This window comes from Osmerus eperlanus, chromosome 7 (genome assembly GCF_963692335.1).
Source record: "Osmerus eperlanus chromosome 7, fOsmEpe2.1, whole genome shotgun sequence".
In the NCBI taxonomy this organism is placed as follows: domain Eukaryota; kingdom Metazoa; phylum Chordata; class Actinopteri; order Osmeriformes; family Osmeridae; genus Osmerus; species Osmerus eperlanus.
Window position 1 is genome coordinate 14,414,375 of NC_085024.1, and position 21,767 is coordinate 14,436,141.

The 21,767-nt window shown below is 50.5% G+C and overlaps 1 protein-coding gene across 1 annotated transcript in view; it reads right to left on the bottom strand.

The window, feature by feature from the left end:
- Positions 1–218: 218 nt before the first annotated feature.
- Positions 219–21,767, bottom strand: part of LOC134023833 (neuroendocrine convertase 1-like) — a 21,796-nt gene continuing 247 nt past the window's right edge. The window contains 15 exon segments of the mRNA XM_062466191.1: positions 219–405; positions 725–895; positions 1,363–1,499; positions 2,754–2,874; positions 6,151–6,336; positions 8,799–8,892; positions 9,052–9,162; positions 16,497–16,536; positions 16,539–16,577; positions 16,580–16,608; positions 19,416–19,519; positions 19,941–20,138; positions 20,693–20,865; positions 21,217–21,305; positions 21,403–21,482. Of these exon segments, the coding sequence (XP_062322175.1) occupies positions 253–405; positions 725–895; positions 1,363–1,499; positions 2,754–2,874; positions 6,151–6,336; positions 8,799–8,892; positions 9,052–9,162; positions 16,497–16,536; positions 16,539–16,577; positions 16,580–16,608; positions 19,416–19,519; positions 19,941–20,138; positions 20,693–20,865; positions 21,217–21,305; positions 21,403–21,482 (1,725 nt within the window). The 3' untranslated portion in view covers positions 219–252.

A 21,767-nucleotide genomic window follows, 5' to 3' on the forward strand; every position in this document is an offset into this window, starting at 1 on the left:
GCACTGGGACATCTTGCTGAAGAAGCTTTCAACCTCCACGGGTTGCCAGGTTAAGTAAAGGTTAAACGAAAACGAAAAACACCCCTGCCTCCACAATCTCCCCCCTTCTCTCCCTTCTCTTCCTCTCCTTGCTCCTCTTTCCCCTCCTGCCTCCATCATTACCTATGCTCTCATCTAGCCCCACCCACTGATCTAGCCCCGCCCCTCTGTTGGCATGGAGGAGTGTCCTCAGCCATCTCCCAGGCGACGCCATCAAGGAAGATGATTCCTGTCATCGAGGTTCAGCTTCCTGTCCGGCGGTGGTGCCGACCCAAAGGCTCCTCCCACTCCATCTTGCATGTTGTGTACGTCATCCTCCCCTTCAGGTAGCCCCGCCCACCGGAAGTTCCTCAGAGCAACACCTTCCTGCAACAGGGATTGGATGGATCCGACATGAGTCTTTCTCTGCTTGTCTCAGGACCACTTGAAACTACACCAACATACACACACACACATTTAGTCATTTACATTTAGTCATTTAGCAGACACTCTTATCCAGAGCGACTTACATTAAGTACAGGGACATTCTCCCCGAGGCAAGTAGGGTGAAGTGCCTTGCCCAAGGACACAACGTCATTTCGCACAGCCGGAGAATCGAACTGGCAACCTTCAGATTACTAGCCCGCTTCCCTAACCGCTCAGCCACCTGACTCCCGCACACACACACAGACTAGGACAGCAGGACCTTGGTGGAGTAGTTGGGAGAAGCAGCCGGGTACAGTCTCCAGTGTTTCTCCAGCCGGTCTCTCAGAGTGTTCCACAGCTGCCTCAGCTGGTCCCCCAGCTCGGCCCCGTCTGTGTCATCCATCTCCTCGTTCCTGAAGGACACCAGCGGCCCTGATGCCAGCCCGTGGCCCTGGGGACAGGGACACTCTCAACTCCGAGACCCATGGCTACGTTGGCAGTTGGCGGTGGAGGACTGTAGGCGCTCATTCGCTCTCTCTGTCTCTGTCTCTGTCTCTCTCTCTCTCTCTCTCTCTCTCTCTCTCTCTCTCTCTCTCTCTCTCTTGTTCTCTGTCTTGCCATCGCTATCTGTTATACACACACACGTCTTTCTTTCTCTCTCTCTCTCCCTCTCTCACACACACTCACTCCTCAGCCTGAGAGCCATTCTTCAGCATGTCAGAGTCAGCGATGCCTGGGCCGCACTACACCTGAGCTTGATCAATGCACATTTGTCCAGAGGGGGAAATTGAAATCCATAGGAAATTAGGCACCATGGGTGATTTATAGGAACACTCAATCACAGTCTGTGTGTGTGTACTGTATGTGTGTATGTATTTGTGTGTGTGTGTGTGTGTGTGTGTGTGGGAGGGCCTGTACCTTTCGATGGCGAAGGGCAGGAATATCGGCTGTGCCCACCTTCCTGCGTCTCTCATGCGCATATGCCCACTGGACCAGGTCTTGAGGATTTGCTCTGTTCTGGACCAACACCCCCCTTTGGGAAACCGGATGGTATGCTCCCATGGAGACCACTCCAGGCTGAGGCTCTACCAGAGATGTGTGTGTGTGTGGGGGGGGGGGGGGAGGATTATACTATGTACGTGTGTGGTATACAGACATTCCTGTCTGGGTGTCACACAAGCATCCAAACACACGCTGCACTTCCTCATCCTCATAGCAGCTCACAGGTAGGAAGGCTTTAACAGCCTGTCATTCTTCTGGAGAAACTGCCTCCATCACTAAGCAACCCAGGCAGACATGATATAGGACAAACACACTGGCACAAAGACAATAAAAAACACACCGTGTGAGCCTGTGTGTGTGTGTGTGTGTGCAAAACCAGAGCTCCTCAGATTTTGCCAGGAACACTAGGGAACAACAGCTCTATTAAACACACACCATCCCCATTCAATTACTGCCTCATAATCACAGCAAGTTATCTTCCTTTAGAACACTGACACACACACAAACACACTCTCTTACAATCTGTGCGCGAGGACTTATTGAAGGTGGAGTGTACCTAGAGCAAAGGGTTTTAAATGCGAAAAACACATCCTCCAAAGCTTAACCCAGTCAATGGGACTTAGTGCATCTTTGTCATGTACTGTGAAAATCTCTGTGACGAGATTTGTGACTCTGCGTGTGTGTGATGTGTGAGAGTGTGCACGTGTGTCTGTATGTGTGTGTGTGGTGTATGTGTCTGTGCCTGAGTGTGTGTGTGCCTGTGTGTGTGTGCATGTGTTTGCAGGCTCACAGTTGAAACTGTGGCCTGGTGTGGACAGCAGATGGACTAACAGCTTGAACTGGCACCAGATCCAAGGCCTAGGAGAAGAGGAGGGATGGAGGGATGGAGGCAAGGAGACGGAGAGACGGAGAGATAGACGGGGGAGAGAGAGAGGAGTAGGAGGTGGAGTGTCTCTGTCACAGATCAGCTCCCACCTGGTGGAAGACTTCCCAGCATCCCCGGCGGCCGCGCTAACGAGAGCCGCAGCAGCAGGCAACTAGCCCACACTGAGAGGGGGAGGGGGGGTGTGTGTGTGTGAGCGGGGGTCAAACAGTAATTACACATCACTCCCCCTGGTGACCCCCCCTACCGTGGACTAGAGAAATAGAGAGAGCTGGACCGATAGATGGAGAGAAAGAGAGTAAGTGAATGAGAGAGAGAGACACCGAGAGAGAGAGAGAGAGAGAGAGAGAGAGAGAAAGAGAGAGAGTCAGAGACAGTGAGAAAGAGTGAGTGGGAGGTGGGAGAGAGGGAGAGAGAGACTCACCCCGGGGGGGTCTGTGGGAGGTGCCGTACAGGGTGAGTGTGAGACTGAGCAAGGCCCCGGCAGCCACTTCTGCCCCCCCCTCCCTCACACACGCCTCCACCGTACCAAGATGGTCTGTCACCTGGGGACACACACACATACACGCGAGCACAGACACACACAAACACACACACATACACCTGCCAGTTACACATCAACCTGATTACTTTACCAAATAAAGCTGTTGTCAGTACTAATGCAGAGTAGAATGGGTCTCACTTGCTCAATATCACTTACAGTCAGAGAGAGAGAGAGTGTGTGTGTGTTTTGGAGATAGAGAGAAAGAGGGAAAGAGAGAGAGGCTGTTGCCGGTGGTCTCCAGCTGGTTGAGGTATTGATCTGTTGTTGGTAAACAAACAGCTGGACACCAGAGGTGGATCAATAGCCTGCCTGCTAGACTGAGACCAGTGGAGAGAGAGATGAAGAGAGAGAGAGAGCAGGTTAGAGAGACTAGACCAGCAAGGGACTGGCCAAGAGGGTTAAAACGCGAGAGACCGGGATGGAGAGATACATAGCCGGAAGAGAGATAAAAGACTTAGAGAGAGAGACCAGGTTGGAGAGATAAATAGACGTGAGAGATGGGGGAGGATATGGTAGGTGGGAGAAAAAAGAGGGAGTCGGGGAGCGAGAAAATAACTGCAAGAAAGGGTGACAGAACGGTTTAGAGTGACGGAGAACGAGAGCAAGAAAGAAAGAGAGAGGGGAGGAGAACAGAGAAGGAGTGGGAGTAGGAGAGGAAGAGGAAGAAAGGGAGTGCAGGTCGCCCGAGAAAGAGGAAGAGAGGGAGACGGAGAGAGGGATGGGAACGAAGGGGGGGGGGGGGAGAGAGGTAGGAGAGAGGGGGATAAGGAGAGAGGAAGAGCGAGAAGGAGGGGGAGAGCGAGAGGGAAGGAGGGAAAGGGGGGGGGGGGGGTGGGAGGAAGGCAGAGAGGGAGAGTGGAGGATGCCAGGGAGAGAGGGAGGGAGAGGGAGCGGAGGATGCCAGTAGAAGTCTTGCTGGGTGTACATATGTAAAGCAGCAGGATCTCAGCAGTGTGAGAGCCTGGGTCTCTCTCTCCTCCCTTAGCTGCATCAATCATCCTCAACAGGGCCACAGTGGCCACTCACCACGCAGGGAACCACACACACACACACACACACACACACTTACACGCACACATTGCTACACACCCACAAACACACGCGCGCATTCTTATTTACACACGAGCACACACACACACGCACTCGGAACTGTACACTCACAAACATACACACACATGTAAATGCACGTACACACGCACACACATACACTCCCATCCCCCGTCCCCCTCCACACACACACACACAAAAGGTACCCCATGCCCACAGGGTGCCCTCGGCCCCCGACCATCTGTGACGAGGTGCCAACACACAGTGGGTGATATTCACATGGAGGGCCATGGAGAGAGAGAGGAAGAGAGAGAGTGAGAGAGAGAGACAGAGAGAGAGAAATACCCACAAAGGAGCACTTGGATCGCTTGATCTCCCCAAACTCATTAAATATGGAAATACATGCAAATGTATGCACCTCTAGAAATCCACCTTGGGCCAGAGTGTGTGTGTGTGTGTGTGCATAGATGTGTGTTTGTGTGTGTTTATATTTTTGTGGGTGTATGTTTGTGGGCGTACGGGAGATATGTTTGTGAAAAAGTGTGTGGTGTTCTTACAATATCATTACCTATAATATGACATGTGTGACTGCCAAGTTTGTGTGTGGGACTATATGTATGTGTTTAATCCTTGTTTACGTAAGAGGCATGCTTAACTCAATGCAGAAGAGAGAGAGATAGAGAAAGATTAGGAGAGCAGGGAAGAGACACAGACAGACAGATTCAGAGACAGAGATAGAAAGTGAAAGAGACAGAGAGACAGACCGGTATTCTAATTTGACTGTAAACCTTCATTCACGCCTAGTAGGAGGATAGTGGGGGAAAGCTTTCAACTGAAAGTGTTGAAAGATGGGACCGTCCTTCACCCTGTCACCCCTCCCTGGGACTGTCCTTCACCCTGTCACCCCTCCCTGGGACTGTCCTTCACCCTGTCACCCCTCCCTGGGACTGTCCTTCACCCTGTCACCCCTCCCTGGGACTGTCCTTCACCCTGTCACCCCTCCCTGGGACTGTCCTTCACCCTGTCACCCCTCCCTGGGACTGTCCTTCACCCTGTCACCCCTCCCTGGGACTGTCCTTCACCCTGTCACCCCTCCCTGGGACTGTCCTTCACCCTGTCACCCCTCCCTGGGACTGTCCTTCACCCTGTCACCCCTCCCTGGGACTGTCCTTCACCCTGTCACCCCTCCCTGGGACTGTCCTTCACCCTGTCACCCCTCCCTGGGACTGTCCTTCACCCTGTCACCCCTCCCTGTTCTGGAAGGTCACCTGGCCTGCTCCCTCTCCCCACGTTCTCAATTCAACCCCGCTCTCCTTTTCTCCCCTGCTCTCTTCCTCCCCTTTTCCATGTGTGTGAGTGCATGTTCGTGTGTGCGCGCACACATGCACGCGTGGGTTTTTGTGTGCATGCGTGCATGTGCGTGTTTATGCGTCTGTAGGTTGGGGTAGCGGTGCTGCTATACACTAAGTCGAAGGCGTGTTAAATGCTGTGTGTGCTTATTAGCAGTGTGTTAAGCTGTTGGGGAGTCAGATGTGTGTGTTAATGTATGTTGAGCACACTGACTTCACTGGTAATGAGCATCCCTGCTCTGCTCTGCTGTGTGTGTGCGTCTGTGTGTGTGTGTGTGTGCGCGCTGTGTTTTCGCTGTCTTTCGTGCGCTGGGCCTGAGTAATTGGTCACAAAGGGGACAGTAAATCTGCAGGAGGACGCGAGAGGGGTGTGTGTGTGTGTGTGTGTGTGTGGTTTGTGTGTGGTTGGTGTCTAGGAGATAGACAGTCTCTTTCATCTCTCCAGCATAACCCTACAACTGTTTGCAATGAGTTCAACACACACACACACATATATATATACACTAAGGCACAGGGAATGTAGCATACAGGGCCCTCAGGGCCTCCAGGGCCCCCCCGCCCATAGCAGGAACTGTGGGGGTGTGGGCTGTGCCACTGAGGGGGGTTGAGTCAGTAGAGGGGCTGAAGCGGCCAGGGTCACGGAGCCTCCATCATCACCTGACTCGCCTCCTGACCCCTCTACTGCATCCACCCACCAGAGAGAGGGGGAGGAAGGGTGGGAAGAGGAGGAGAGAGGGAGAGAGGTGGAGTAGGAAGAGAGAAAAGAACGGGAGGGTTTCTTGATTGGGTGAAGCCGTGAGGAGAGGGAGGGTCTGCGCGTGTCGAGGTGTGGGGAGATGGCTCGTGGACGACCTTGAAACCCATGGATGACCCAGTCTGACCTTGAGGGCCCAGGGCCCGTAGGGTGTCTCCCCCCAGCTGTGGACCGTCATCAGGGTCCAGTTCCTCAGGCCGCCGGTCCAGTCGTCGTTCGTCCGCGGTGCCAGCAGGACCGACACCGTGCCCGCTGGAGACTCCAGCTGCACGGACAAGTCCCCGCGACACACACTGCTGAGGCTCACACACACCTGGGGGAGAAGGAGGGGAGGGAGGGAGCGAGAGAGAGAGAGAGAGAGAGAGAGAGAGAGAGAGAGAGACGGTGGGAGACAAAGGGAGGGGGGGTGGGAGAGAAAGGAAGGAAGCGAAACAGAAAGAAGGGAAAAAGAAAGGGAGTGAGTGAACGAAAGGGATGATGAGGGGAAAGAAAGAGAGATAGCAAGATAGGTGAAGGGTTTTAGATATGTGGATATATGAGCCAGATGATAAACAGATAAGCCCCCTCCCCCCAAATTCTCTTAAAAAAACACCCACACACACACACACACACACACACACACAGAGACACGCACGCAAACAGCACATCTGGTGTGACAGCAGCATGGTGCCAAGACTGACAGCTCACTCCTGTTTACACCTCGTTCCCATGGTAACACGTCTATCAATCACACCCCACAGCGAAGCTCTGACCCACGCTTTCTGGCTGTAACATGCTGACACACATGCAAACACACACAAACACACACAAACACACACAGACACACATATATGAGCGACTATCTGTCTTCAACACTCATTTTCCACAGGAAAAGAGCCACAGAAAAATGTGTCATATTGAAGCAAACCATACTCTAAAAAGAGTTCCCAAAGAACTACAGAACAGAAATGCTAAATGCTTAAATAAATGAATAAAAGCATCTAAAACAGTCATAAACTAGAGAGGGTACAATTTCTGGGGAAATTGTAGGGTGTGATTGCTTGCGTCGGTTGCACAGGGGTCCGTTTTTGAATGACATTTTTAAAACTGATATTTCTGTATATTTTATATAAAAATGCATACTTATTATTTATAAAGATTACATAGATTTAAAAGCATTTTTTTTTTGCTGCTCATTTACAACTGAAAATACGAGTGAAGTGTAGAATGAAATAGATCTTCTCATTTCCCCTGCAAAAGGCAGCCTCATCGTTGAATCAAAACGAATACATTTGGCAGACCGGTGTAAAAATTGACCTAATCTCTATGACGTAAACGTCCTTTTAAGTTTTTCCCTTCTCGTGATATTTTCATGCATTTAGCCTACTCATTGCATTTATTCATGAATAAAGAACCCCCTTTGAAGATTATTCTACGACGTTACCGGCAGTAGAAGATTGAATCGCGATTCAAACAGTACCATCTTCTAACTGAAAATATGCCGCCAAAAACGTAAATAAACTTGACATTTATTTAGTGGAAAATCGCTTTCATGAAAAGCTCACTAGCGATCATTAAGTAACAACAGTAACAACGCAAAGTGCGCTATCCCTGTGTGGAGAAGCTGCCCCGGTAAATTGTACTACTACAGTACAGTAGACTACTGCTGTGTTCGTCTTGGTAGCGATTGCGTTGGTTGAATTGGATTTAACGTTCCGTTGTAGGGTTTAGGCTGAAATTAATTATTTTTATGAACAGATTGACAAAGTTTAGGCTGTGGCAATGAAGTTAAGGTTAGCAGTTAGATAGACTTTTGATTTAAGTAAGGGGAGTGCCGAACATGTTCTGTCGCCGTTTGACTTCCTACAGCTGTGTAGATGTTTTTGTAGTGTCTCGCGTAGGCTACAGCGTTGCAGTGAGCAACACTGGTTTGAAACCACAGGTAATGATAATTTCACCCACAAATCGTTTACTTGTAATGTAATGTCATAATAAATCCTACAACGAAAATGTATTTGTGAGGAATGTTTATTTTAAAGATTGAAAACAGATGCATCATAGACCACTGTAGTATGTGTTGCCCGGGCAACAGAGGCTAATGTCATGATGCTAATGCTTCAGTGAAATAGTAGACTACCGTTTCCAAAAGTAGATGTGGGCCTACTTCCTTAATAATATCAGCTAATATTGTACATTACATTTCATAATTGTGTTTCACATCACAAAGTAAAATGAGTAAATAGTTATCACCCTGGCCTCTTTGCTTGTGGCGTTCCTGCAGCTGCCTTGCAGTAAAGCTATCGTTAGCCTAGCTATCCCCCAAGTTAACAGATGTGAAACGAATGTTCTGCTACAGGTAGTCACGCGTGTTTTCGTGACGTTAGTGACGTTAGTAACGTCAGTGACTGTGGCTATCAAATTAGCCACCGTTAGCTTCACTTTTCACCACAAAAACGCAAAATTTCTACTTAAACCATGCAACGGAACGTAAATAAAAATACAATCAACGCAATCGCTACCAAGACGAACCTTTTGACACCGCCGTTGTGTATGTAGTCCAAATATTGACTGTTCCTTAGGGGGGCGAAAATAAACAATAAATAATATATATGTGAGAGAACAAAGGTTGTGCCCTTGCCGAAGGCAAAGCACACCCAAATAGGCATTTCTGAGCAACCTTATTCATGTTGTCAGGAAAACACTACATTCTATGCTTTCCTGTCACAGCACAGTATGAAAATTGTTGCGGTAAACCTTTCTTCACAACAATGACCCCTGACCCTTCGCCCCCCTGACCTGCACATGCTCCAGAGTGTTGACCTCAGTGTCCTTCCCCAGGCATCCATCTGATTGGATGATGATACTGACCTGTCCTCCAGAGGGGAGGATCCTGGAGGGACAGAAATCCATCAGCCAATCAAATGCCTTGACCCATGACAAGCCTGATGTCATTGGTGGGATGTAAACCAATGACCCTCCACCTTGCCATGAAAGCATCTTTCTGTTTGGGCAAAAATCTAGTTCAGGGGTAAAAAGTCAAGCGGCCTACCTGGCGGGGTCAAAGTTGATTTCCTGTGAGCATTTCCTGTGTGGAGGGCGGGGTTTGAAGAGTATAGCCTGTTGTACCATGAGAGCAGCGTCCAGCAGCCCAAACCCATACCTGGACAAGGAATAATAGGGTTACAGTGCTGTTGTGTGTGTGTGTGTGTGCTGTGGTCTCTGGGCTTAACCAACCCTCATCCCAATCAATGGCTCTGGCATTGTGGAGCTCCAGGCTTGTAAAGTTACATTAATTGGACTGCGAGCGAAGTGTGAAACAGTTTGACCAACTACCAAACCAGGCGGTCAGCGGCCCGGCCTGCAGAGAAGCTGCCTGCAGAGAAACCAGCCTTCAACACACACGTCGTTTTTGCCCCCTGACAACTCTCCTTTCATGTCCACATCTAATTGAATGTAATGTTGATAATCCCCATGTTTTACAACGTGTCTGGTAAGCGCCACTCTTAATCCAAAAATGTATCAGTGGCCACGAAGCTGAGGACTCTATCCGGTCATCAACATTCAGACCTAAGTTAAATGTTTTATTGTTCTACGAGACATCACATTACAGAGATGTTAATCAGAGTCAATTCCAGCTCTCAGATACACCGCAAATTAGACTGAAGCCAGTAAAATGGGAGGTGAAGACTGAGAGGATGATAAGCTTCACCATGGAGAACAGGAGAGCAGAAAGGAGAGGAAAGGAGAGTATAGGAGGGGAGAGAACGATGTGTGGGCTCAAAGCAGAATAATTCCTTTTGCCCAAAGACCCGACAAGCTGAGGAGTCTCATCGTCTCTGAAACAGGACTGTCTTTAAAATGCTTTTAGAGATTTATTAGACACATGTCCATCCATCTCCAAATTGCAGAGTGGAGCAGTAAGTAGAGCTAACACCGTCCTCCTGAAATGCCAAATAAATTACCTCACAAGGAGTTAAAAGTTTAATGAAATCTCTGACAGCGGAAAATGAGAGGTTTGGCGGCATCAGTGATCCGCACAGACGGACACACACACACACACACACACACACACACTCTCACTCACACACACACACACACACACACACACACACACACACACACACACACACACACACACACACACACACACACACACACACACACAGTCTGAGGAGAGAGACAAGGGCCTGGACATCCCCCCCTCCCTTCATTCTCTCCTTCCCACAAGGAGAGAGGCCCCTCTCGGACGGTCAGGGTGATCTGCTACAGAGGGCCTCATTGGTGCCAGAGCCCACTCAGTGATTTGTTACTGGAGTGTTGTTCACACGCAGGCTCTAAGTGTTTTGTTGGACGCAGTGTGGGGGTTTTGCATCTGGCATTTGGCCCAGTCCTAGTCATCCAGAGAGGTGTGCTGTCCTTGTTGTTGTGGTGGCTGGCTGAGAGCACAGAGGAGGACAAGGGAGGCTCTCGACATCCCATGATGCTTTACGGCCCGCAGAAGCGCGGACCGGGCCTGGACGGGGTGGGACTTGCTGTTTGGCCCAGTAGAGTAGCTGTCTGGGATGTCATGAAACTGACAAATCCCTTACTCTGCCTGTCTGTCTGTCTACCTTCCTGTCTGTCTGTCTCTCTGCCTGTCTGTCTCTCTGCCTGTCTACCTTCCTGTCTGTCTACCTTCCTGTCTGTCTGTCTTTACAGACAGAGTAGAACCGGGACAGTTTAATTCCAAAAGGAGAGAAAAAGGTGAATTTCTTCAGAAATTCTGTGTATTTTTATGTCCCCTGGCAACACACCAGAATTGCTGCTTTGCATGAATTATACATTAGTAGAGGGTGAGAGCAGGGGACCCTGTTCCTGCTGAGCACTGGGGGTGTGGTGTGTGTTTGTGCGTACATTTATGGTTTGTGTGTGTGCGCACCGTGTGTGCGCACATTCTCGTTTGTCTGTGTGCACGTCGTGCAATTGTGTGTTTGTGTGTGGGTGCGCGGGTGGGTGGAGAGGAGGAGGTGGGGGGGTAGGCTGTCGCCCGCCTGCTGCACCCCCCTGCCAAGCGAGACTCCACCCCCCTGCAGGAAGTCTATCGCTCCACTTCCCTTGTCCCTCCGGGCGAGGCAGTGTCACAGTCCCACAGCCTACCCACTTTATCTACTGACCCATCAATCAAACCCCCTCACACACACACACACAGACACCTACATGGACACACACGCACACAGACACACACTCCAAAAAGTTAAATCCCACGTAATACATCAGAGAACCTCACATCTGCATGGCTTCACGCCCACACAGAAATAGAGCTTGTTTTTCTGCCATCCATTCACAACAACCTCAGGCCTGTGAAGCTTTAGTCTTCGTTTCGGGAAGGTGGATAAGGTCTCTCTCTCTCTCTCTCTCACTGTGTGTGTGTGTGCATCTTCAAATCTTCTTCAGTCTCCTGCAGTCTTTCTCAGTCTCCTCCAATCCGTTCCGGTCTTCCACCATACCAGAGAAGTGTCTCTCTCCGTCTCCTCCAATCTCGTGCAGTCTCCTCCGGTGTCCTCCGTGTCTCCATGTCTCTAGGCTCCCTCCATCTCAGTCTCCTGTCACCAGGCTGGCAGTGGTTCAATCCCCAGCATGGCTGACAGGCAGACTCCATGCGAGCTGGTACCCAGTACCCTGGGTAGCTGGCCTGCTGCCCGCTCAGCTCTGGGGGGGGGGGGGGGGGCATGTAGGGGCGGCAGGGGGGGCACAGCAGGGGGCTTTGGTGTTGGAGGTGGATCAGGGGGTTTTCAGGAGGGGTGGTTTTGGTGGTATTTCGTCTATGTCGTCCCACCTGTGATCTAAACACAAAGGCCTGGAGGAGAGGAGAGATGGAGAGGAGGGGAGGGTAGGAAAGGAGGAGATATGAGGAGATGAACAAGAAGCCTGGGAAAGGAGGAAAAGGAAGAGGAGAGTAGAGGAGTTGAAATAGAAGAGTACTGGAGGATAAAAAGAGGAGACTGATGGTCTGTGACTGGGGGTGACCTCCCAGAGGTGAAACATATGTTCACTTACAGAGCCATCCATTACCCCGGTCGCCCTCCCCTATTAACCCCCCCCCCCCCACACACCTCTCAACTGCCCCCCCCTTCAAGACTCCTCTGAGCGGCAGGCCTCGCTAATGAGGATCCCAAACCACTGTACTATTGTATAATGCACCACAGAGATAACACAACATTTCTGCCTGCCTGCCTGCCTGCCTGCCCGTCTGTCTGTTTGTCTGCCTGCCTGCCTGCCTGCCTGCCTGCCTGCCTGCCTGCCTGCTTGCCTGCCTGCCCTCAGCAGGTCTACTGGGATGGTAACTGCCATTTTATTAAGACTGACAGTTTGAGGGTTGAAGCATCATTTCAACAGGCTCTCAGGGGAGATCATCTTGCCAAATTCCCTGTCCAAACAGCTATGATCGCTTTCTACTCTAACACTTAGCCTGGCTGTTAGCTACATCCACGATGTCTCTCTATTGCCACACCTAGAGGCCTGACAAGGGCTGTGACATTTTGGGAGGAACAGATCAGCGTGTGTCTGGGTTCTACGGCTGCTTACTGTGTGACTAACGGTCTCTGTGTCTGCCCTCTCTCAAGACTCGGTTAATGTGATCGTTAATGCATGTGTGTCTTCTTGGTGTTGCTATGGTTGGGTGTGTCAGTTCATGTGTGTGTGTGTATGTGTGTTTGTTTGTCATTGTGTATGTGTGTGTGTTTGTATGTGTTTGTTAGTGTGAATGAGTGTGTCAGTGTTAATGTATGTGTGTGTGTGTATGTGTTGCCCCGTAAGACGCAGTCATGGAGGAGCAGGTCTGAGTTATAGTGACAGGACTCTGGGCTTGTCTGCTGAAAGCGTCTGCTCATCTAATTGCGTGTCTGGTCTGAATGATGGGGCACTTAACTCTAACACACGTCTCACACTGCTGGTCTCTCAAACATACACCCTGCTGGTCTCTCCAGCACACCATGCTGGTCTCTCCAGCGCACACCCTGCTGGTCTCTCAAACATACACCCTGCTGGTCTCTCAAACATACACCCTGCTGGTCTCTCCAGCACACCATGCTGGTCTCTCCAGCGCACACCCTGCTGGTCTCTCAAACATACACCCTGCTGGTCTCTCCAGCACACCATGCTGGTCTCTCCAGCGCACACCCTGCTGGTCTCTCCAGCACACCATGTGGGTATCTCCAACACAAACCCTGCTGGTCTCTCCAGCTCCAGCACACCATGCTGGTCTCTCCAACACACACCCCAAGGTGCTGGTCTCTCCACACTCACAGCACGACTCAAAAGGAGGTGCCATCTGCTGAAGGCTGGCTTCTGTGGAGCTGGTGATCTTCTAAGAGGGGACCCCCTCCACCCCGTTCTCCCAGGCGTTGTGTTTGTGTTTCCGTGGCACAGGGCGACCTCTGAACCCTGGCTAATGAGAGTGATAACGAGGATTAAGAGGGCAGCGTGGAATGTGCCTGAGACGAGGTTTAAACTATTACACTGCGCTGCCAACACGGTTTTCTTCATGACTCAGGAAATTACACTCGCTCTCTCTTTCTGTCGGCACAAAAGAAAAAAGCTTATGGAAAATCATAAATTATCCAGGGGCCACATTAACTTGGATGTAAATCGCCAGGCAATTATGTTTTAATGGCCCTTTAAGAGAATGAGTAATTGGGGGTGAAGCCAGTGGGCTGATCAGACTCACCCATCTCCCTCTCTCTGTGACTCCCACCACAATGACTGTGTGTATGTGTGTGCATGTGTGTGCATGCACATGTGTGTGTGTGTGTTTGTGTGTATCTGTGTGTGCTTGTGTGTGCGTGCACGTGTGTGTGTGAGTATAGAAGGGTGTGAGGGAGTAGGACAGATCAACCCAGGCAGTAACAGCTAGTGGAAGTTAGATGGGAACACACACACACACGAGCGGACCGGCAGCAGGGGGAACAGACACATACAGACGCACACACACACACACACACACACACACACACACACACACACACAGACTAGGAAAGGCTTAGATGTTTAGGTGGATTCAAATATTCAAGACATCTGAGGTGTTTTTGCCACCCCTCTCTACCCATCCCCCCACCACACACACACCCTTGAGCTGTTCTGTCACCCTCGTCGTCACAGGGACAAGGAGAACGTGGCGTTTCCCTGGATCCAAAATTTACGACCAATTAAAAGGCGGGTGAGGCGGAGCATCCATCAGCCTGGCGTGCTGTTGGCCGGCTGGGTGGGGGGTTGGCGTGGGTGGGGAGGGGTGGTGGGGGTGGTGGTGGTGGTGGTGGGGGGGGGGGTCGTAAACCACAGCCTATATAGTTTTATATGTGTTTTCTCTCCAAAGAAGGAAGGTTATGGCTGAATGATGTTTTACTGTGCTCAGCTCCTCTGCCAGAGACAGTGGCAGGAAGAGAGAGAGAGAGAGAGAGAGAGAGAGAGAGAGAGAGAGAGAGAGAGAGAAAGAGAGAGAGAGAGAGAGAGAGAGAGAGAGACAGAGAGACACAGAGAGAGAGAGAGAGAGAGAGAGAGAGAGAGAGAGAGAGAGAGAGAGAGAGAGAGAGAGAGAGAGAGAGAGAGAGAGAGAGAGAGAGAGAGAGAGAGTAAGCATGCTACTACAATTTCCCTCCACTTCCACCTGGATGATGTATCAGGCCCAAGGAGAAGGAAAATCCCATAATATGGAAAGCCCCAGAAGAAAGATGGGTTTGCCTGTATTGTATGATAACATCGGGGGGGGGGGGAGGTTATATGGAGGTTGGAAGAGAGAGAGGAGGAGAACAACTTTGTCATTAATGTTTATGTTGACTTGATCTTATTCCTCCTAAATTATTGCAACGAGACACACAACCATACACACACGGACACAGACACACAGACACACCAATCACACATACACACAGACATACAGACACACGGACACACACACTAGCAGGGGTGATCCATTCTGGCTCAGTAGATCACCTAAATGCACGCCCCCCCTCATGCATCAGGCCCCTGCTCTTCCTCTGCCTCACTGACAGCCAACGCTCATTTGCATATTTAATTGCATTGTAATGTACTTTTAATTTGAAAACGGAGGCAATTAATTATTTTGATCCAGAGCAAAATATCCCAAATGTAAACATTCTAATAGTGCTCCACAAGCTGGGCATCATTTTTTCTTAAACGGATTGAAATATTCTCTCATATTTTACTCTCTTGACAGTCTGTCACTTATTTCAGTCCTCTCTGTCTCTCTTTCTTTCTCATCTCTCTCCTTCTTCCTCTCTGCCTTTCTTCTGCACCCGCCTTGTCCTCTCTCCTCCCTGTTTATCCCTCCTCTCCTCCATTTCTCTCTCTGAGCGCCTGCTCCACCCTCCCCTTCTTCTTTTCTCCCTAATCCTCTCTCCTTCCATATCTCCATCTATCTCTCTCTGTCTCTCTCTCATCCCCCCATCTCTCCTTCTTCTTCAGAATGGTGGGGGAAGGGGGTACTGACATCACAGCAGGGCTAGCAACAGCCAATAAATTATGAGTGACAGGTGTGTGGGCCAATAAAAGCCCTGCCGTATCTCAGCTCTGTAAATCTGAGCCAGCGTGCGGTGGCTGACATGTTTATTGTCGCCGTGGCGATGGGAGCCGGGGGTGAGTCCCCGACATCAGCGCTACCGAAGTCTATATGGAGGTCACAGATGCATTCTGGGATGCTGCTATTCTTCCTCTCTCTGCCATCAGAGCCACGCTTTACACTTCTACCATCTGTCCCTCAAACACACACACGTACATACACGCTCATGCATACACATACGCGCACACAAACACGCACGCACACACGCACACACACAGCCCTCATGTTGAGTTACTGTTACAGCCCTGGCTATAGGTCCACGCCTGTCCTGCAGCCGCTGGGGTCTGCATCATCACCCACTCATTCATCTGGTCCACAGACAGCAACACACTCATCATAATCTCCTCCATTACACCCTGCACACGGAGGAGAGGGAAGGAGGGGGAGGAGGGAGAGAGAGACAGGGGGAGAGAAGGAAGTGAGAGAGAACGCGAGAGGGGGGGAAGAGATAAGAAAGAGAGAGAGAAATAGAGTGGAGCAGGATCTAAAGGACCGGAGAGAGAGAGAGAGAGAGAGGAGAGAGAGAGAGAGAGAGAGAGAGAGAGAGAGAGAGAGAGAGAGAGAGAGAGAGACCGGAAGGGACAACTCTGTCTGACTCCGGGGCTGACATTGTTAAAAAGGCTGTAAACCTTTACAAGATGTCTGAAACGCTTAACACTGCTCCCTCTGCTTCCTGCCTTCCACGTTAGAGGAGAGAGTTGAGAAGGAGAAGGGAGGGAGAGAGAGAGGGAGGGAGGGAAAGAAAGCGAAAGTAAAGAAGAAGATCGGACCAGCTCTGCCCTGCCAAGATCACTCCTGTCAACTCTCGTAAACACGTTTTACTATAGTATTGGTTTTATGTCTGTGTGTTTATGTATGTATGTGTTTATGTGTGTGTGTACCTGTGGTGGACATGGTGCCCAGCTCCATTGATGGTCCAGCGGGCTCCTTAGGGTCGGGGACCTTAGCTGTCATGGCAACCAGTGCTGCACATCCCTCCAACTCAGCTCAGGACTGAAGAAGAAACCGATACACACACTCAGACCCAAACACACCCTCATAGAGACATGCTCGCAGACACACACGACTGCACCCCCCCCCCCTTCCCCCACCTGCAGACCAGACTGGTAGATAACAGACTACAGTACGTGGGACAAAGCCTGTGTTAAGGTCCATTCAGGCTTAATCACTGTCTCTGAACACAGAGAGTGTTGAGAGGCTAACAAAAAGGGGAGGCGTGCTCTACTGACAGACTGCAGACCTCAGTCAAGTCCAGACTCACACTAATGGAATCCAATTAAGCCTCTAACAGCCCAGAGAGAGGCAGGATATTAACTCTGCTGCTTCCCACAATGCACCACAGGCCCTTCAAGGAGAGCTTTCTCAGGACAGAGAATCATGAAAGGAAACAGTCTTTTCTTTTCTTTATCCTCCTCTCATTGCTGGCCAAGAAAATGACTTGAATGGAGAACCTGACTGACGGAGACACCCATGCCCACCGTTCAGACTGGGGCACCTGGTTGGCTGATTCAGCAGCCAATCAGATGCCTCCTAACAAAAGGACCTGTAAGGTGAGTGTAGTGGAGGTTTGTGTGGGGAACATCTGATTTCTAATATTCCTGTCTGCCTAGTGTCCTGCCTGTCTGCCCGCTCACCTGTCCACATGCCTGTCTGTCTGCCTGCCTGCCTGCCTGCCTGCCTGTCTGTCTATCTATCTATCTATCTATCTATCTATCTATCTATCTATCTATCTATCTATCTATCTGTCAATCTGTCTGTCTATCTGTCTATCTGTCAATCTCTATTCCCTACCTGCCCACCTGCCTTTCAGTCTGTCTGCATGTCTGTCTACCCAACTGCTTGACTACCTGTCTGGCGTGTAAAACAGTAAGAACACGTCTACATAACCTTTCCTTTCACACCAAGCAACAATAGTGAAGAAAGAGAAAGCTTTCATCACAGCTTCCATCTGAAAACAAGACCTAGCAGAGGGTGCCACACTATAGAAATAACTCCAACCAGAACTCCCCTAATAATAGAGCTGAGAAACACACACAGTCATTAATACACTTTGATTTCAAAGGGTTTGAGTGGGGTAGGGATTTGTACTGCTGAACTGTTGCTCATGGTGTGTGTGTGTGGTGTGTGTGTGTGTGTGTGTGTGTGCGTGTGTGTGTGTGTGTGTGGGGGGGGTGTATGTGTGTGTGTGTGTGGGGGGGTGTATGTGTGGGTGTGTATGTATGTGTGTGTGTGTGTGTGTGGGGGGGGTGCTTGTGTATGTGTGTGTGTGTGTGTGGGGTGCTTGTGTATGTGTGTGTGGGGGGGGGTGCTTGTGTGTGTGTGCAGTATTAGATATGGTAGCGGCGTGATTCCGTTAGTAGTTGCTCCTCAGCCCCGGCTGGTTTGCATAAAGCAAACAAAATTAAATTTGCTTTGCTAAATCAAAGCTGGTGTGGTGTTCCAAGCCTCTCTCTCTGGGACAAATTACTTCAAACGGCCTCCTTTGTACAGAAACATCAGCCCAATCAGACTGCGTGAAACCCTCGACTTGGGAATTAATTATTGAACCACAGCGAGGTCTTTCTGGCTCACACACACTATGACACTGATCTGTTTGTCTGGAAAATAAGGCTCCTTGCTGTTCAAAACACCCTCTATGTTTCATTTCCATCCATCCATCCGTCAGTCTCTCTCTCTCTCTGTCTGTCTTTCTCACAGCCTGTACTCTAGCCTCAGCTCTGCTCTACTACGTAATGTACTGTACTCTACAGTACTACAGGAACTCATGTACTGTACTGTACTCTACTGGACTGCACTCTACTGGAATGCACTCTACTGGACTGCACTCTACTACAAATCTTGTCTCTTATTCTTTCTTCGTGTCTACTATCTTGGCAATAAATCAGAATGCTGTGCTTCTAACTTCATCTTAACTGCAACTTGCTAGGGTGTAGCCTTGGTTGGATGTTTGTGTGTGTGTGTGTGTGTGTGTATATGTTTTTACGGTGTGAGTGTAAGTCTGTGGTATGTGTGTGTGTGTGTGTGTGTGTAAGCTTGATATAACTGCTTTTCCAATTAAGATGAGCCACAGGCAGGATCGATGTAGGAATGAGCAGCCTTGGACAGAGCAGGGTACCAATAATCTATCACCTGGGGTTGGGGGGAGGGGGGGAAGGGAGGGAGGAGAGGAGGAGGGAAGCACACACTGACACTTAGGCCTACACTTATATATGAGGTCATTTATTTTACTGTACATTTTGTCTCTCACTATGTTGTCCATAGATGAGAGAGAGACAGAGCAAGAGAAAACATAGAAAGAGAGAGAGAGTGAGAGAAAGAGAGAGAGAAAATAGTTAGTGTGAGAGAGAGAGACAGGAAGATTGAGAGAGAGAGAGAAATAGTTGGAGAGTGTGAGAGACAGGAAGATTGAGAGAGAGAGAGAGAGAGAGAGAGAGAGAGAGAGAGAGAGAGAGAGAGAGAGAGAGAGAGAGAGAGAGAGAGAGAGAGAGAGAGAGAGAGAGAAGGAGAGAGAGAGATAAATAGTTAGAGAGAGTGTGAGAGAGAGACAGGAAGATTGAGAGAAAGAGAGGTCCCTGATTAGAGCGAACTAATATATTGTGTGTTTGCCTTCCCATGGTGCACCAGTCTGACCCCTGGTCGTGGGGGTTAATAAGGAAGCCATCCCTTCGTAGGTCCTCCTTTGGACCCACACACAGCGGCGATGAACATGACATACACACACGGACACAGACGCACGCACACACACGCACACACAGTGGAGAAGCATGCACGGGCACACACTCAGGTATACACACACTCACTTAGCCTCCAGGACCAGAGCCAGGATTCCGGCAGCAATGGGAGCAGCACTGGAGGTACCAGAGAATTGTGTGACACAGCCATCTCCCAGGTTAGACACAGTCACCTAGAACACACACACACACACACATACACACACAGTGTGCTTACAAACCAAATCGTCCTTTAAACGTTGATCCTGTCCTAGCCAGCCAGCCGGAGGCTTCAGGCTCCTTCCTTGTTTGGGGTGACATAAGCAGCCCTGGTAGCGAGGGAGGTGTGACGGCGTCTACATCTGGAAGTGACACATAGTCTCTTCCTGCCTTTCGCCTTTGTCACACCTCTGAACATCAACACCTCGCTCTCCTCCTCTCCCATCCTCCTCCTCTTCTCTCTTTCCTGCCCGTGATTCACCTCCAATTAACACTTTGTGTGTGTGTGTGTGTGTGTGTGTCATTTGTGTACATGTGTGGGAGCAAAGAGGAGTCATTCACACACACACACACACACACACACACACCCACACATGTATCCAGAGCCAGTCTCACCAGACTGCCTCCAGTCAGAGTGACCGCCATGACGGCTGGACAAGCCTCGCCAAAGAAGGCGGGACTCCCGCTTTGAGTGACAGCTCCGATGGCCAGGGTGTGGATGTTGTTGACGTAGCCGTCTGCGCCACAGTGGTCACTGGCCGTGCCCCCGTTACCCGACGCCCACACGAAGATGCTGCCCCGCCCTCCACGACCCTGCAGAGGAGAGACAGAGGCTCTTACTGACATGCCCCTCCTCCTGAACCACCTGGGTGTGTGTGTTATCACACATGCTGCATGGCAACAGTGTGTGTGTGTGTGTGTGTGCGCGCGTTTGGACGTGCGCACGTGTTCGTGCCTGTGCTCGCGTGTGTCTGTGCATGTGTGTCTGTGCGAGTGCATGTCTGTGCGCCTGTGTCCGTGCTCGTGTAAGTCATTGTGTGTGTATCTGTGCGAGTGTGTCTGGGTGAATGTGTCAAGGCCGTAATCATAATATATTGGTCAAAATGTCCCTCCCCAATATGTTGATATAAAAATATAAATACAAATATAAATGTATTACGCTATGACAGGCAACCACGCACGCTGTCCGAAATTTTAATTAAAAAACTATTTCGCCCCCCCCCATGTTGACTCCATGGCTACGGCCTTGGAATGTGTCTGTTCTTGTGTGTGTCTGTACTAGTGTGTCTGTGTGAATGTGCCTGTGCTTGTGAGTGTCTGTGTACCGGTGTGTCGGCACTGGGGTGCCTGTGCGTGTGTGTGCGTGCCTTCAGGGTTCCCAGCCTCAGTGCCCGCTGCGTCAGCCTGCCAGGCCCTGCCATCTCCCTGCCGTCGTCCCGCGGGCCCCAGCTGCACACGTACATGTCCACCACCTGGCTGCTGAAGGTCAGGGACGTGGCCTCCATGGAATCCGTCACAGAACCGTCCAGGAGACGGATACCTGGGGGCAGGGATGAGGGGTTAGAGGGGCAGTGATGAGGGGTTAGAGGGGGCAGGGATGAGGGGTTAGAGGGGGCAGAGATGAGGGGTTAGAGGGGGCAAGGATGAGGGCTTAGAGGGGGCAGGGATGAGGGGTTAGAGGGGGCAGTGATGAGGGGTTAGAGGGGGCTGGGATGAGGGGTTAGAAGGCAGGATGAGGGGTTAGAGGGGGCAAGGATGAGGGGTTAGAGGGGCAGGGATGAGGGGTTAGAAAGGCAGGGATGAGGGGTTAGACGGGGCAGGGATGAGGGGTTAGAGGGGGCAGGGATGAGGGGTTAGAAGGGCAGGGATGAGGGGTTAGAGACAGCCTGACCTCCAACCCTGGCGTTGAAGGCGATGCCCACACCACAGTAGGAGTTGTTGGCTTCCATGGCGATCTCCCCCGCACACCGCGTGCCATGGCTGGATTAGGGAACAAGTTAGGGGTCTCACAACCTCCCCCCCCCTCCCCCCCCCCCCGACACACACACACACAGTGTGAATGTAGGAGTGTGTTTACCCATTCTCCTCGTCCCTCAGAGGCATGGCATCATGAGACAGGCCGTGAGAACCTCGCAGGTCAAAACTGGCGGATGCCTCCTGACTCACACACACACACACACACATCACACTCTCATAACTCGCCATGCTATGACGTATGTCTGTACTATTACCAGAATATTCTTTATTGTATTGCTGTGTTGCTCTGTGCTGAATACTTTATAAGACAGTAAACATCTCTGAAAAGTCCTATTAACAGACATGACTCGTTTAAACATGCATGGAAGGTGTTATAAGGCAGGGAGGAGAAAAACTGAAGAACCGGGAAGTAGACTCACGTAGTTCTGTGGAGATCTCTGTTGGTGTGGTCCACCCCTGGTGAGA